We start from the raw sequence: 14337 nt of genomic DNA, 5'->3' as shown, positions 1-14337 counted from the left end.
TAGTGCTCCATGATCACTGGGATAAACAGGACAAATGGACATTGCAGTAATTCAGGGTAGTCAGCTTATGAGGTGAAGGACATCAAGTCACATAATATTGACAATTACAGTCTTCATTGATAGTTCGTGGCATTCATAGCCCAGTTATTGAACATTTCTGTACCAAGTATGTAGTATTACAGAAAAATGTTCATTAATTGTTTTACATAGAATCAGTAGCCTTCTTTTCCTGGTTACAAAGCATTATGAAATAATCGCATTCTTTTCAGTTACAGAGTATAATCAAGAATCATTAACCTTCTCCTAATTACAGTTAATTAATCATTTGTCTTTAATTAATCATTTGTCTAATTACAGTTAATTAATCATTTGTATAATTACAGTTAATTAATCATTTGTCGTTAATTAATCATTTGTCTAATTACAGTTAATTAATCATTTGTCGTTAATTAATCATTTGTCTAATTACAGTTAATTAATTAATCATTTGTCATTTCAATATACTAAGAATTATTAGCCTTAATTAATTACAAAGCATTATTAAACAGTACCATAGTTAATTAATTATGTGTCATTCCAATCTATTAAGAATCATTAGTCTTTTCCTAATTACAAAGCATTATGAAACAGTCACTTTCATTTCCAACAACAAAGTATCAACATTGGAAACAAGAGCTAATCAATGGCATAATTAATAACAATTCGTGGAGTGACATTAATTATTGGCACTCAGTGGCCAGCAAGTATTGAATAAAATCATCATTCAGTATTATTCAGATTATTACGAAGTCATTATTAAAAATCAGTTAATTACAGTCAAATCATTAGTAATCACAGGCATTACAATAAACAGTGGCAGTTATTAGCTAGTGACAAAGCATTATTTTGAATACAGTCTCATTAAGAGGTCATTACTCGAGTGACATGCTATTCAGAGTTGATCAGTATTATTCAGAATTATCATAAACTAGTGACATTATGTGGGACTGGTAATACATTTTTTTGGTAGCAATGCATTGCGTTGGGATCGATAATTAATTGCTGAGGCATAATACTTTTTGCTTCTGACCTATTGCTGCAAATGAGGATAGGTAACGTCATTCGTCATGAGTCAGCTGTAGCAAGATTATGTAACAAGGCAGTACATGTGATCACATTTATAAATGATAAACACAAATGGGTAAAAAATATAAAAATGCAAGTACTAGAACAGGTATAATAAGTAACAGGTTTAGTAAGTGTCATGAAAAACTTCTCCTGGAAAAAATACAAAAACGGATTATTGACCTGAAAGAAGAAACGCACACTATGCTGAAAAGTAGTGAACTTCGAATTAACAAGTAGTGAAATGTGTATAAAATGTGTTCCATAGCTGTCCTTTCCAAAACTTTCCGTCATCCTACTATGCAATGTAACACCTGCTGTCAAAGCAAACCGCAACAAATACTTAAATAACTACGTAGCATAAAGAAAAAAACTTCATTATCCATATCATCATAACTTCACCATTATCATCACCTGTAAAGAAAAACTTCATTATTCATAATACCATTTCCTTCATCATTATTCATCAGTATTCACTATCATCTGCAAAAAATCACTTCATTACTCATTACATAACTATTCCTTATCTCTAGCATATTTCATCACTAAAACTAAGATGTGTAGTTCTCTCTGACAGCCTGCATCAATCACCTTGTATTCTGAAAGAAAAAATTAGTTAAGACTGCTATTCTGTGATGAGTATAGTATATTCTTGTTAATGCCTGCCAATCCTGATCCATTTACTCTTCCTCATAAAGTTATTGCATCTTCTTTCGTTTATTCCGTAGGTGAAATTCCCATTTCTGTTGAATTTATTTCTTACATGCATCATTTCTTTCTGAAATTGATGAACAGAGATTAGTTTCCTGCATTTAAATCATATACCCCCTAGATAATGATTGGTTTATGGTAACATAATTAACCCTACAGCATAACATGACAGAAAACGTAATATGTTAAAGACGTTGACAGTGTTCAGATGCAAAAATGTACACAGAATAATAAAATGCAGTAACAAAAAAAAAAAAATGTGAAACAGTCACGATGTTGAGATGTCATAAGGCAAAAAAAAAAAATGTCAAAGTCGACTGGTGTGTGTTATATCTTAACTATTTCATAGTGCATACAAACAAAACTGGAGTACAGTCATATACACAAAAAAATGGAAAATGTGCACGGTCTGATGTGTAACGACAAGAAAAGCGACCTGCTAACCTTACGTTGCCGGGCACTTGCCAAGAAAAAAATACGATAATCATCAATAAGTAGTCACATAAATATAATTGCAGAAATAGTCATAAATGTGTAAATTCATCTGGAAAAATATGCACGGTCTGATGTGCAACGACAAGAAGAGCGACCTGCTAACCTTACCTTGCCGGGCACTTGCCAAGAAAAAAAATACGATAATCATCAATAATTAGTCAGGTGAATTAATTGCATTAGTAAATGGCATCATAGTGTGTTGAATCATACAGTGGTTTCACTCAATAAACGGTTTAATGTTTGAGATATGGTGATTGCCTTTCGATTTTCTGGTTCTCAAAGTTTCGACGTGTACAACATTGGGGTGAGGGATACTGCGAATCCGATACGGACCTGCGTATAGAAGTTCAAATTTACTGCACTTACCTTTTAATTTGCTGGATAAATAGTGTGTACGTACTAATATCTTCTGTCCAACGTGAAAGTCGCGGCGTGTACAAACCTGTTTTTGCTGTCTTCTCCGGCGCTCTGCGGCACGTTTGATGTTGTTCAGCGCAATGTCAATTATTTCGTGGTGTCGTAGGCGACGATTTTTGGGGAATTCTATTAATTCTTTAATTTTGTTCGGTGGTTCAACGTTTTTCAGTATAACAGTCGGAGATAGCATAGTGGATTCATTTGGAATGGAATTAATTACATCTTGGAATGAGAGTATGTGTGTATCCCAATCAATATGTCTTTTGTGGCAGTATATTCTGCACAGCTTACCAATTTCCTTCATTAATCTTTCATAAGGGTTCGAAGAAGCGTAGTACTTGGATATATAAATCGGAGAAATGTTTCTAGCTCGTAACATGCGTGTCCATACACTACTACGAAATTGAGATCCATTATCAGAAATTACTTTCATTACATGCCCTACATGAAATAGAAAATGTTTTACAAATGCTTTCGAAACAGTTTTAGCAGTAGCTTTGCGTAACGGAGTGAAAGTAACAAATTTTGAAGTGAGCTCAACAGCGACAAAAATGTAGCAAAAACCTCTGTTAGTTCTCGGAATCGGACCAAAAATATCTACTGCGGCCATGTGTCTTAATTTCACAGGTATAATGGGATATAAAGGAGGAATATGTGAAGTGGTGTCTGATTTAGCTTTCTGGCAAATTTTACAAGACGCCAAAACTCGTCGTATACGTTTCTCCATGTTGGCAAAATAACAGTTCTGTGTCAGTATAAGAAAACATTTTCGTGCTCCGTAATGTGCGTAACTTAAATGAGTGTACCAAATTAGTTTGTTAACCAGTTCGTCAGGAATGCATAATAACCAAATGTTGCTGTCAGGATGAGAGCGGCGAAACAGAATGTCATTGCGTACAGTGTAGTGGTTCCTAATCGTAACATTTTTCCTATCTTGCCAAAGGTGTTTAATTTCTTTCCACACATTGTCCTTATTTTGTTCTTGTGCTATGTCCTGTAATGACGATGAAATAAAGTTTTCAAATGCAACTTGCTGAATGTACATGACACTGAAATTTGTTTTGCAGAAGTTGGTTGCTACGTCTTGCTGATTGTTGCCGAGAGAACGCGATAGTGCGTCTGCTATAACATTTTGCGTGCCGGGAATGTGAACTATTGTAAAATTAAATTCCTGTAAATATAGTTTCCATCTGCTTAACCTGTCGTGAGTGAATTTAGCCGAAAGTAAAAATTGTATTGCTCTGTGGTCTGTGTAAACTGTGGTATGTCTGCCATAAAGAAAATGCCTAAATCTCGTGAAAGCCCATACAACACATAATGTTTCAAGTTCTGTAACGGAGTAATTTCGTTCAGCAGGTGACAAAATGCGACTTGCAAATGCGATGTTTTTAATTACTGTAGAACCATCTTCTTCTATTTCCTGGAAAATGTGTACGCCTAAAGCGGTGTTGGAACTGTCGGTGGCAATGGAAAAATTTCTAGTAAGATCTGGGTGCGATAATAGTGGTGCATTCAACAAAGCATGTTTCAAATAACATTCTCGTGAACAAAATTCTGCGTGTCAAAAGTAATGTTTGCGTTTCTGTAATATGCAATCTGTGCTGTATCTGGTTAAAATCTATCGTACGTGTTATTATTTACGGGAGAATGTTGTGGCATATCCACTATATGAACTGTTCTTTTATTTCTTACTGACGTATTACGCTATCGATGACACCTATTGTCTGGATCATTCATGATAATGTGTTGTTGCTAATGTTCTTGCTGCTGAAAAGATCGACTGTTATTAAATGTACGCTGAAAATTGTGCTCATCATTCTTTTTACGTCTGTCCTAATAATCATTCCTATACGGTGTATTGCGATAGGAATTGAAATAGAGTGTTGTCTGTACGTAGTTATTTCTTTGCTGCCATGCGTTACTATTTGTCGGAGCTGAGACTATACATGCACGCGGCGAAACATTAAAGTTTGGTTGACCTTGTAGACTGCATTGTTGGTTACGTATGCTAAGCGGCCGACTTTCATGCTGTTGTGGTGAAAAACATCTATTGTTACCAAAAAATGCGTTTGCTGTTAATTTTACTTTTACACATACTGATGATTACGATTTTATCTGTAATTAAAATTACGGCGGTAGTTGTCATTACGGGAGTGCCTACTGAAAATTGTCACATTCGGTAAAAGTTTGTCACATCGGATATTCATTACATGTTTCTTAATACTACAAAGAGCAATAGTTAAAGAGCAGTTTTAATAGATATAAAGGATAGTAGAAGAAAGGGCAGCAGTGCAGAAAACTAAAGATGAAACAGCACTACTACAGCTCGGGGCCCTATGCTCGCTACGGCACATATTCATTAAAGCGTAATGAATCCCCTGAGGTCTATTACGCACTGAGAATAAATTTTAGTTTTTGCGTTACAGGCAATAGCGGTAAAATTCCAAAGGCAAATTGTTGTATCCGTGCTAATTCCAGTTTCTGCATAATAGGTAATGCTGTTAAAAATACAATAGCAAATTGTCGCCTCAGGTTCAAAGCTAGTTTCTGCATTACAGGTAATAGCGGTGAAAGTACAAAAATAAATTGTCGTATATCGCTCAAAGCGTGTACCGGTGTTCTGTCATTATTAAATTCTTTACTTTTTCTTACAAATGCAAATTGCTCGAAATCTACGTTCTCGTCACTTAGTTTGATAATACGTTCAGGTTTGTGTGAAAGTCTGTTTGTCTGTGTGATTTCGGATTTCAAGTTGCGTAGCTTTTCAGATTTTAAGTCGCGTGGTCTCTGTAAATTGTTCACATTATACACGCTGCGTGACTCTGATAAATGTTCGCAAAGTAGCGGATTCTGTGACGTATTGGTGACTGAAATAGTCTTCAACTCTGTTACTGTAACACTTTCGTCAATTTGGTTGATCTGTCGTGCAAATTTCTCGTCAACTTCCGTATTCGGAGTGTGTGAAACTTCCACTGACTCTAAATTAACCTCGTCGCGAATCTGTACTGCGTTTTTAGGGCATTGTTCAGTGACTGCATTAATTTCGTGTATCTGTGTTTCGTTCGTTGAACATTGTTCAGTGACTGCATTAATCTTGTCTTTATGTGATTCTGTTGTGCCTACACGTGTGCTACTTAATTCTTGTGCAACAGTGCCAACTTTTTCATTACTGTTATTAGCACAAGTCTTAGTATTCACACGTAATTGTCCTCTATCGTCATAATATTGCGGGGCAATGGCTTTAATCTTTGCATCAAGCTGTTCATTCCGTTCACTAAGTTGTCTGATTTTTTTATTAATGTTGTCTTGATCTTCATTCGATTGTTTATACTTTTCATTAATTAATTCACGTTGTTTGCGATCGTTTCTCTGTATTTCAGTCATTAGTTGTAATACTGCCAAAATTTGATCCAATGTAACTTTCTCTACTCTATTATCTGTGCTGTTTGATTGCGTAACTCCAATTGTCACGTTTTGTGCGACCATTTGGTCATTCTGTAATTTACAAAAAGATCTGTCACTCGAACGTACATTGTCAGTCACTATTTCGGAATTAAATGAATCCGTCGTATTTTCGGTACACTGTCCATTCTTATTAGAAACATTTGTCTGTACGTTATTTGAATTTTCCAAATCGGGTGTGTTAAGCTCGGCAGCGCTCATTACAATAGAGCGTTCCGCGTCATCAATTGTCGTCATATGAACAGAAGAGACAATTGAGTTCACTTGTTCATCATTAAGATAAAAGTCATCATTAGTTGTTGGAATGCACTGATTGTTAGTGGACGCAGGATTGTCATGATTACACTGCGTGTCATATGTCCTATCGGTAAAGTTGTTTGAGTCGGTAATTTCATTCAAAATACCTCGCGATACACTATTCACAGTCTTTCGCGGCATTTTTACAATAGTCAAAATTTTTCACAAAGCAAATAAGCACAAAGCAAAAGCAACACACAAATACAACAAAGCAGCAAATTGCCGTTGACCTGTAGAAAGAAAGTCACAATATTATTAAAAGCGTTGCGCCAAATCCTAATTATCTAAGCAAATAAGAGCAGATATCTGACTGTCGCTCAAAAGACTCTCAACGAAATACGATCCTGGACTGGGTGTCGCCAAGTGTAACCTCCCCACCGCAATTTTTAAAAGAGAAAATATGTAGCAATACTTAATAGAAATGGGAGCCAAGTGTAACCTCCCCACAAAAATTTTAAAAGAAAAAAAACGATACTAATTAGAAATGCTGATGGGCATTACTCTATGCGTAACTTGCCCACAATCAAATGTACTGACAATGGCAACAAAAATGTGAAAATACGCAATCTGACTCAATTATAAATCCTTCAAAAAATTAAAGTCCATTCAGTGACAAGAAAATTCAATTAAACCGAAATATCGGTCTTTGGCCCTGTGAAAAACAATCAGAATTAAAGTCTTACCTCAGAATAAATGGATGTCACATATCTGCTCTTGTTGTTGCGCACTGCTTGGAGGAACTGCATTGCAAATAATAATATTCTCTTTTTTTGTGATTTTAGTGGAATTTTTCTTCAAAAGAAGTGGAATGAAATGGGAAGTGCAACGAAATCTTGAGTTCAATAAAAAATTAAATTTTTGAGAAAATACTTTTGAAATAAAAAATTATTATTGGGAGACTTGTTGGAGAATAATTACAATAAATAAAATTTTTCATTATCTAATGATTATATTAATTAACAGTATACCTTATTCCTCATCTTGACCATTGTTGCCGACCGCCTACATCACACAACCGCACTGGGCTGCTACTACTGACCGACCGCTCTGCATGACGACTACAGACTGAGTACTGCTCTCAACTAGACAGAGCTACAGACTCGCAACGACTGAACTGACAGACTCGCAACGACTGACTGACTGCTACTCTGCATAGCGACAACTAACTCGCAAAGACTACTACTGACTGAGAACCGCTCGCAACACTCGCGCGGTCAAGCGCATACTCTCTGGTCACAGATGCTACAATGCCTCGCCATCGCTGCTGCGTTACATACGTGTTTCAATACTTAAAACAAAACAATTGTAAAGCTATTTCAGCTGGCAATCAGCAGAATTAAAAAAGTTCGAAGTAGTATGTACGAAAAAAACTGGATGTTATACTGTGTCAGAGTAATGAAAACTAATTTTTAGAAACAATGAATTTTTAATCAGATCATTGTTTAGTTTATTCACTGAATTAAAGATTGCAAATAAGTGAAAAAGTTTTATTTTACTGAATAATTTATACATTTTCCACCTATTGCAATTGTCTGGTTTAGTTTTTTCTTAGACGCTGTCTCCAGAATTGCCTCGTTACACACGTCATTGTATGCCACAGCACATAACTTGTAGTAGTGAGATATAACGAATTAATCAACGTAGAAGTTAGTTTATACGCAGAACGCGTTTTGCACTCTAAAATTTGAAATCTATTATACCATAAGCATTTTGCCTTTAATACAAAGAGGTATCATTAGTTGGTATTCTGAAATATTACAAAGTTTTTGGTTGAAGACGTATTGATAGCAAAATTAAGCATATCTTGTAAATAAAGTGAAATATCCTGTAAATAAAGAGAAGTGGTACAGTTAGGTCTACAGTCCCGATGATTTTAGAGTTTTCACTTCATGTGGCCACAGATTACCTGAAGATACCATTCAACTTCATGTAAAAAATCAGGCTATGAACTGTTTTAAATCTATAACTAACACAAATAAAACAAAAACGATATAATATTTCAGACCATCCACTGACGAGGCTATCGCATTTTAGGCACAAAAAGTATGGTATAATAAATTTCAGCATTAAAGTACACAAAGAGAATTATGTTTGCAAAATACTCTTTGTACAGCCATTGTGACATGTGGCCACTCGAACAGAATTGATTTAATCAACTATTCAATGAATCTTATTTTGTATGAAGTACTGATTCTGATAAATATTGCAGTAACCAAGAATTCTGCTTCAATCTAAACAAAAACCAACACTGATTCTAGTAAGATTTACAGTCCGTGCTGCAGAATTTTTAATCATTTTCTAGGTTAAAAAAAAATAAAAGTAGCAGGTTCAACATTTATTACATCAATAAGACATTCATAATATTTTGCTCTTTAGCATTATATATTCTACTATAAATATGGCATGGGAGTCTAATATTTTCTATTTTCCCTCATAGAGGGTGTGGACTAGCATTAATTACAGGAGAATCAAACACAAATTTACAAGAAAAGTAGCACATATTTTAAGTTTGTTTCTCCTGTTGTTTTCTCCATTTAAACAGTTTGGGTCTATACAGGTACCACATATAAATTACAAAATCATAAAACAATGGTTTGCCTATTTGGTGCAAGCATTTTAGGCAGTGTAATATTTGGGCAGGAGTTGCAACAATATTTTGTTTATATCTTAAAAACATTGAACGATGTTCTTTGAAAGAGAGGAACTACTCAACAAATCATCAAATTTGACCTGACTGAAATAGGTGAAGACACAAGTTGGCTGCGAATAATGTACAAAAATACAATTTTGTTCTCAAATTTGGACATTGCAAGTATTTGTCAGGTCATCATTCGACACAAAAATACAATTTACGCATAGTTTCTCTGATTACTGGTTCACTAAAATATAAATTACCAATATCATGTAGCGATCATCAATTATTCAACATTCATAATATAACAATCTATACTGTTGAACTCTTGCTGTAGGTATGTGGCCTGTTTCACATATTTTGCTCACAGTACAATATGACCAAAAACGTAAAATTCGCAAACATCATTGACATTCCTAAAACACAAAGCACCACCAATTCTTCAGCAAGAGTCACAAGAATTTATCAATAAACAGTTGACAGGTGCAAACAAGTTCTATAATAGAGTAACATTTCTTTATTGTAAGCATTAAATGGTAACATATAAAGCCTAATGCAGACGAAAGCATTATCTGAAGTACTTTAATCACAGCTCCAAATGGCATTTAAAATATACATTTATTGTTATGATGCAAAGTTGTACTCACTAAATAAAGGCGAGTAAGGAATTTTGTAACGCTGTGCATCAATTACATTGCAGCAACCATTACAAAAGACGGGGATATAATTACATCTGAGAGTAAATCAGCTCTCCAAAAGCTCTGAGGGAGTAGTGAAAATAGTCATTTTCGAATAACTAACATTCGTGCCACGGCATTATGGCAGTTAATTGAAATGCACACTGTAATAATCAAGACAATATAAAAAAAATAATTTCTTTTGTATAGATCTTTTGAAGGACATAACTTCAAAATATGATTGGATAATTATCTTTCTGTCATTTCAGTTTGTGAGTACATACAGTATGACAGAAGCCCAAGAAATGAATTTCTTCTGTTCAATAGCGATTGTTTGTTGCTATTATAGTTCTTAGCCGCACAGTTATTAAATTATTAGCTACAAACTTTTATTTTGTGTGAATGATCAGTGCCTATTGCTGTAGATACTACATATAACAATCATTTCATAAAACTGAAATATATACTTTTAAAAATGCCGAATCGATTTATGAAAGCAAGGAATCTTCATGAAGGTATAAGGCATGGGAACTAAATAATACGAAACTGTCGAGATTAACAGACGGAAGCCGCCTTCACCCGACGGGTGGACTAGAAAGTCAACCGGAAACAACGACACGGAGAATAAGATCTTGACGAGTGCATGAGATCATTTGTGTGGTGACATGACTGTGTGAGTTCGCCTGCTAGGGGCAGCTTTGTTAGGAAAGTGTACACTATGTGATCAAAAGTATTTGGACAATGTTGAAGAAAATATATCGCGAACTTCATGTAACCGGGGGGCTAAAGTAAGGGCGAGATAGCTGGATCTGCTTGTTTGCCCCATACGCCGATGTGTCAGAAGAGTGTTGCAAGATTGATCTTACGGTTTATTTACTGCCTACGAACGAAGACAAACTTGGAAGGACTGAGTGCATCAAAGTGACAGAGCTCCCATCTCATTACACTGTACTGTAGGGGAGTGGTATCACTGCAGTACTTCATCTACCCACTGCTCTACTGCGAGCTGATGGAACATTTACGGGATTCTTCGAGACACAGGTTACATGCCGGTGTACACAGATCAATGGAAGATTTATTTACGGGTGTCTCACTGGATTTACGGACTTTCTGCGTATTATTACGATTACTGTAGTAAGTGACTTCTTGAGGGGCAGTAGAGCGAACTGTTCCAATTAAGACGGTGGGGGAAGCTGAAGAGATGTATAACTCAGTCGTCAAAATAACAAACAGAAAAAAATGGGATTATCAGTCTGGTTAGAAATCACATTGTGTCTCATACCAATGCCACCCGAAACTATCGGAAATTAGATAGATCCACAACAGTAGCTACCACTACTGAAGTTCTTTGCAGAGACTGTATAACAGTGATATAATTCAGTTTAATTCTGTCCTCTTTTTGACAATCTAAGATCGACTCGAAACGATAGATAAACAGGGTGTTTCAACGTCTTTGCATCAGAGGTCTAGGGTGATACTTCACGTCGAGGGGAACAACTTCTGTCAGAGAGAAAATGTTCGCTGACGCTTAAGAGTGATGGTAGACGTCATTTTGTATTGGTTATGCCCCAGCGAGGGGGCAAAGAGTAATCAATCTGTGGCGCGCGAACGCCTTGTGTGTTGCCTATAATCCAGTCATTTGCTCCGTATTAATGGGAGTAGGCCAAACGAAATTAAAGTTCCTCATTAGCTTCTAAAATATCACTATTCATTTCGAGAAAGTGTTCTTAAGGTTTTCTTGTTGAAAATCACTCTTTCAGTAAACTGGGGTGTATAGTACACAGCGCATCTGGTTATCAGGTTCAGCTTTCGGTGAAATCTCGTCGTCCGAGGGATGACGAGTGCTGAAGGATGTCTAAAGTGACCGGGAAGTGACAGCGAATACGTTATCTGTGACAAAAGTTGTTCCCGATGACGAGATCTATCAACTGTAGAGGTTTGATTCGAAGAGGTTCGATTCTAATTGACTGGGCTAACTAGGACAACAATTTTTGGTATATATCGATACTTTTGATCACGTAGTGTCTCTTGAAAGACACACTGCACAGACGACACTACAGCTCTCAAGTTGTAATTTACAATGTTTGGAACTCTCGACGAGGAAAACTGCGTCACACGAAGTAGTTCAGTCTATACTGCACTCGTCTGTCGTTCTGCAGCCACTCCTCATTTACAAAGAGGAGCTCCGACTCCTTCTGGCTGCGAGTGTCGCTTGTCCCAGGAACTTCAGTGAAGAAGCACGAAGGAAGAGTGAGTCCGCCCAGCGAGGCACTCCAGAAGGGCGTCGTCTCAGTCGAGTATGCACGACAGGCAGCTGAGGAAGTAGAAGGAGAAGCCGTCGGCGTCCGCGTCCTTGCCCTTGTGCTTCTTGTCTTTCTTGGCAGTCTTCTTCCTCTGCAGGCAGCCGGTGGCGGTGGCGCCCGCGTGGCGCCCCACGGGGCTGGAGCTCTTGCGCCTGCTGCGGCTGCCGCCCACCCTCGGGGCGGACATCTTGTCCAGGTGGGCCTCCAGGTGCTTGGGCGGCGGCCCCGCGGGCGGCGCCCCCGGCCTGTTGATGCGGTCCAGGAAGAAGACGGCATCCTCCCCGGAGATGAGGCCGCTGCGCATCGGCCCGTCGACGAAGTCCTGCAGCGACATGAAGGGGTAGCGCACGGCGTACAGCAGCGCGTCGCCCGCCTCGTCGCGCAGGTCGTCGGCGCTCAGCGGCCGCTGCGAGCAGAGGCAGCGGCAGCGCGCCCAGCGCACCACCGCGGCGAACAGCAGCGCCTCCGACGAGGGCGCGAAGGAGTCGCGCGTCACCACCTCGAGCAGCTCGTCGCGCGACAGGTCCTCCAGCTGCTCCAGCGACAGCACGTCGTCGGCGCACTCGTCGCAGAACTGCAGGCAGCGCCGGCGCAGCGCCGCGTAGCCCGCCACGACCGCCTCGAGCCCGGCCGCCTCCTCAGCGTCCGCCGCCAGCGCCGTCTGCTCGTCGCCGTCTGACGGCGGCGCCGAGGGCGCCCACTCGTCACCCTCTGGGGCTGCAGAATCGTAACAGTCACGGTGAGCTCAATATCCTTTACTTTTAACGAACGCAAAGAATACTGCCACAGGAACACAGGCAACTGAGCATCACAGTAGAGGTTGAAAATCCCGCATCAGTTGTAAGAGTTTTTTATTTTTTCATTTTTGAGTGCTTAGACCACGACCGGTTTCGGGCTAATACATGTCCCTCACCAGGTGTGATAACTTTTGGCTGTGACCACGAGCGCCGCCATAGAGAGTAGGGGATGTGGTGTACCACCAAAGAGCGAACACTGATCCCACTTGTGGCACACCGCGTCCTATACTCTCCATCGCGGCGCTCGCGGTCACAGCCCAAAATTATCACACCTGATGATGAGCATGTATTAGCCCGAAACTGTTCATGGTGTAAAAAAAAAAAAAAAAAAAAAAAGCCTTACAACTGAAGCGGCAGTTTCAACCTCTGCTTTAACAAACACAGTTTCTGCAAACCACGTAACGGAAAAAAATGGCTCTGAGCACTATGGGACTTAACTGCTGAGGTTATCAGTCCCCTAGAACTTAAAACTGCTTAAACCTAACTAACCTAAGGACATCACACACATCAATGCCCGAAGCAGGATTCGAACCTGCGACCGTAGGGGTCGCGCGGTTCCAGACTGTAGCGCCTAGTACCGCTCGGCCACTCCGGCCGGCCACGTAACGCAGTCAGCGCTATAGACTTAAGCTGTACGTTGCTTAGAGCCAAAACATCAGCAGACTACTGTTTACGATTCCTTCTTGTTCTTAATTTCTGTCGAGTGCGTGCAACTGTTGTTTTAAGCTGAAAACCTTAGAGTGCTTTCGAGAAGAATACAGTCTCGGGAAGATATTTCAAGACAACTTTCTGCTTTTAAATGCACATTTCATTCAGTAATGCGACGTGTTTCGCCTCTTTAACGTAAGTTATTTATGTTACTCGTTTCGAATAATCAAGAAAAGTAGTGCAAGGGACCATAATTAAACTTCCAATTTCAAAACGCTGTAGAAAGAGAATGACGTCAAAACTAGGCAGCAAATTGTTGATACAGGGGGAACGTCATGGAAAAAAATGTTAATGAAAATTTGACCAATAGATGGCGCTGTAAGTGTCAGAATGTGCACACCAGCAAACACGCGGCTCAGGGCTGCTCCTCAGTTGCATCCGCGACGCCCAACATGAGTGTGTCCATCAAGGATCGCGCTGCTGGCACTGCTCTTTTACAAGAACGTTGACTGTGCACCAGTAGCCCTGCAGAAGTTCCGGGCACTCTAGGGTATGAAAAAAGACAATGGTCCGAAGTTTGCTAAAGCTAGTAATCTTTCTGTTCTTCATAGAGTGGAAAAGGGAATCTATATGAACATTCTAGAAAAGATGGAGATCCGCATACACCTTACAAAAATCGAAACAATGTTTTAAACGAACACAACGAAATTTGAATTAAGGAACCTACATTGACAAAACTATTTTCATGTACAGATAATTCAGAACAAAAGACAATCCTAAATTTTACATTCGAT

General features: G+C 38.7%; 1 protein-coding gene across 3 annotated transcripts in view; it reads right to left on the bottom strand.

Annotated features, from left to right (window-relative positions):
* Positions 1-7959: 7959 nt before the first annotated feature.
* LOC126475134 (BTB/POZ domain-containing protein 1-like) overlaps positions 7960-14337 on the bottom strand; it is a 472458-nt gene continuing 466080 nt past the window's right edge. For all 3 annotated transcript variants that reach the window (XM_050102730.1, XM_050102731.1, XM_050102729.1), the window contains one exon: positions 7960-12815. In XM_050102730.1, coding sequence (XP_049958687.1) covers positions 12085-12815 — 731 coding nt within the window. In that variant the 3' untranslated portion in view covers positions 7960-12084. The remainder of the gene's footprint in view (positions 12816-14337) is intronic.

This window comes from Schistocerca serialis, chromosome 4 (genome assembly GCF_023864345.2).
Source record: "Schistocerca serialis cubense isolate TAMUIC-IGC-003099 chromosome 4, iqSchSeri2.2, whole genome shotgun sequence".
NCBI lineage: Eukaryota > Metazoa > Arthropoda > Insecta > Orthoptera > Acrididae > Schistocerca > Schistocerca serialis.
This window is presented reverse-complemented; position numbering and strand designations above follow the sequence as displayed.